Consider the following 3,119-nt stretch of genomic DNA (forward strand, 5'->3'; position numbering starts at 1 on the left):
AGAAGCGCTGCAGTGCAGACCCCCGACTGAGCCATCTTACGTCGTTGTGATACACAAAATCTCCGTGTTCAGCCTGGATGTCGAGTATAAACTGTTGAAACTGGCGGTGGCACAAGGCTCTGGAGCGAATATAATTAATAGCCTGTATCACTGGTTTCATAACATGATCATATTTCAGATGTTTGTCACAGAGAACTTGTTGGTGAATAATACAGTGGAGTTTTATAGCTTTGCTTCCTTCTTCGCTGACTTTGTTACAGACTAGGGTTGATAATCCACTTCACTCGCCAGCCATGGCAGGTGCGCCATCTGTAATAATCCCACTGACTTTATTCCACGGTAGTTTCCTGTCATCTACGGCGGAACAAACAGAAACAAATAAATATGTTCCTCTTGTTTGGTCCTTAAGGCTCTGGAGGTCAAGTAGCTCATCACTCAGTAACTCATTGTCCACTCCTCTCAAAAAAATCGGTAACTGAGATTTGTCAGATGCGTCCGTGCTTTCGTCGCAGGCTAATGAAAAAAAGTCAAACTCCACTCCTTTTGCCTCTAACTGTCTCTTAATATCAGATGAAGCATCTTCAATTCTCCGTAACACAGTGTTGCGAGCCAGGTAAACATTAGCAAACTCTTGCTTCTTCTCAGGACAAATTTTCTTCACCATTTTCATCATGCAGTCTTTGATAAATTCACCCTCAGTAAAAGGTTTGCAGTGCTTGGCAATCAGCGTTGCCACCTCGTAGCTCGCCTTTGTGGCATTTTCATTTGACTCACGGGCTCTTGTGAAAAAGCACTGCTGTGTCTTTAAAACAGCTTCCAGTTGCTTCAATTTTTCACTGCGTTTGTTCCCAGTTAGCTCGTCGTAGTTAGCATGTTTCGTCTGGTAGTGCCTCTTGATATTGAACTCCTTGAAAACAGCCAAAGTCTCTTGGCAAATTAGACAGATACAGTTGTTTCATATTTCAGTGAAAAAATACTGCAATTTCCACTTGTCCTGGAATCGTCGGCCCTTGCTGTCAACTTTCCTTTTTTTCTTACAGTCGCCATTTTAGAAACGGGCAGGAAAGGTTCACACAAGGCTCACGCAGTGAGAGTGCGGTCACAGGTCTGCTGAAATATAAAATAGCTTTTTTTATATCACAGTAGGAAAGTAGAGCAGTGCTGCCAAATTATTATTATTACCAGTTATTTATATAGCGCACACATATTCTGCAGCGCTGTATAGAGAATATTTTGCCCATTCACATCAGTCCCTGCCCCAGTGGAACTTACAATCTATATTCCATATCACATGTACACACAGACACATTCACGCTAGGGTTAATTTTTTTTTAAGCCAATTGACCTACTAGTATATTTTTGGATTGTGTGAGGAAACCGGAGAACCCGGAGGAAACCCACGCAAGTATGGGGAGAATATACAAACTCCACACAGTTAGGGCCATGGTGGGAATCGAACCCATGACCTCAGTGTTGTGAGGCAGTAATGCTAACCATTACACTATTCGTACTGCCCACAGATAAACATTATATGCCCCCACAGTGCTGCCAGATACACATTATAATTACCCTTATGCCTACAGTATATGCTTGGAAGACTGTGGAAAGTGCTTCACTCGGCTGTACAAAGAGCCTGACGGATGGCGGCAGCTAGCAATGATGTGGGAGCGCGCCTCAGCGCTCACCGCTAGCCCATACACAGTGGACGAGTTTGGGCTCTAAGTAGCTCAAAACGCCAAAAGTGAGCTACTGTACTTTGAGCTCAAAATTGCCCAGTGTGTATGTACCATAAATGTGAGAGATGGAATTGATAAGAGCTTGACAAAGAAAATTGGGCGTTACATGCACACATCTAATGGGTAATATGATTTATTCAGAAATTACGTACCTTATTTGTTTTGTATTTTTCTTAGTAATTAAACTTTAAAAAAACATATATAGAAGAATAAATAAATCTTTATTAACATTAAAATGCCTGCACAATTTCCTGAATTATCTGCTGCAAAAAAAAAGATTTTGGAATGATTAAAATAGAGCAATATCTTTCTTTCCACAGATCATCTTCTACGAGGACAGGAACTTCCAGGGCCGCTCCCATGAGTGTAACTCTGAGTGCCCAGACATGTCCTTATACTTCAGGCGCTGTAACTCCATCCGTGTGGAGAGTGGAAACTGGATCCTGTATGAGCACCCCAACTACAGGGGGCACCAGTACTTCCTGCATAGAGGGGAGTACCCCGACTTCCAGCAGTGGCTGGGTTACAATGACTCTATAAAGTCCTGTCATCTGAGCCCCCAGGTAATTATAAATATTTCCACAATTTCTTTACATGGAGAAGATATCCTAAATTATATTACCTGACCAAAGTATTTCTAAAACTGTACAATTAGCAAATTGTGCCCCGTGGATAATCAACTCCTCCATATAATGCTGTAAATAGAATAGGATGTTTACAATAATATTGATTACACCTGAAGAATATAGGTAATGTGTTTTACAATGTTAGGAAAATTATGTTACAATAATATGTTGAACATGTTTAATTCAGCACCAGGGATCATTCAGAGTCAGGATCTATGAGAAAGAAGACTTCCGAGGTCAGATGATGGAGTTCACAGAAGACTGTCCCCATGTTTATGAGAGGTTCCGCTACCATGACATCCACTCCGCCCATGTACAAGACGGATACTGGATGTTCTATGAGGAGCCCAACTACCGGGGACGTCAGTACTACCTGAGATCAGGGGAGTACCGGAGATACACCGACTGGGGTGCCACCAGCCCCAGAATTGGCTCCTTCAGACGTGTCCACCATATGTATTAAACCAGCAGAAAATAAAATCTGTCAATTCTTTTCATTCTGAATATCACGTTTCTTTTTTATGTGTGTTTTTTCAATTCTGTAAGCGTTGTATTAGCCTAATCCTTCAACTAACCTGAAGATAATGTATCTGTGACTACACTGTATGTGTCTGGTGTGCGTAATTATTATTATTATTATTATTACATTTTATTTATAGGGCGCCACAAGTGTTACTCAGTGCCGTTCAAAGGACAGTACAGGGAGACAAAACTTAGCATAACAGTAATTAAATAACAAAAATGGAGTACAGGTAAC

General features: G+C 41.3%; 1 protein-coding gene across 1 annotated transcript; it reads left to right on the forward strand.

Moving 5' to 3' along the window:
* The first annotated feature begins 2,122 nt into the window (after window positions 1-2,122).
* On the forward strand, window positions 2,123-2,825 carry LOC134943227 (gamma-crystallin 1-like). The gene is made up of 2 exons (XM_063932168.1): window positions 2,123-2,299; window positions 2,550-2,825. Exons 1-2 carry the CDS (start codon window positions 2,123-2,125, stop codon window positions 2,823-2,825), a joined length of 453 nt encoding a protein of 150 aa, XP_063788238.1.
* Window positions 2,826-3,119: the final 294 nt, after the last annotated feature.

Source organism: Pseudophryne corroboree, chromosome 7 (assembly GCF_028390025.1).
Source record: "Pseudophryne corroboree isolate aPseCor3 chromosome 7, aPseCor3.hap2, whole genome shotgun sequence".
In the NCBI taxonomy this organism is placed as follows: domain Eukaryota; kingdom Metazoa; phylum Chordata; class Amphibia; order Anura; family Myobatrachidae; genus Pseudophryne; species Pseudophryne corroboree.

Coding starts and splice junctions, on each gene's coding strand:
- LOC134943227 (XM_063932168.1), top strand. CDS start 2,123: ATGTCCTTATACTTCAGGCGCTGTAACTCCATCCGTGTGGAGAGTGGA. Junction 2,300..2,549: donor CCTGTCATCTGAGCCCCCAG/GTAATTATAAAT, acceptor TGTTTAATTCAG/CACCAGGGATCATTCAGAGT.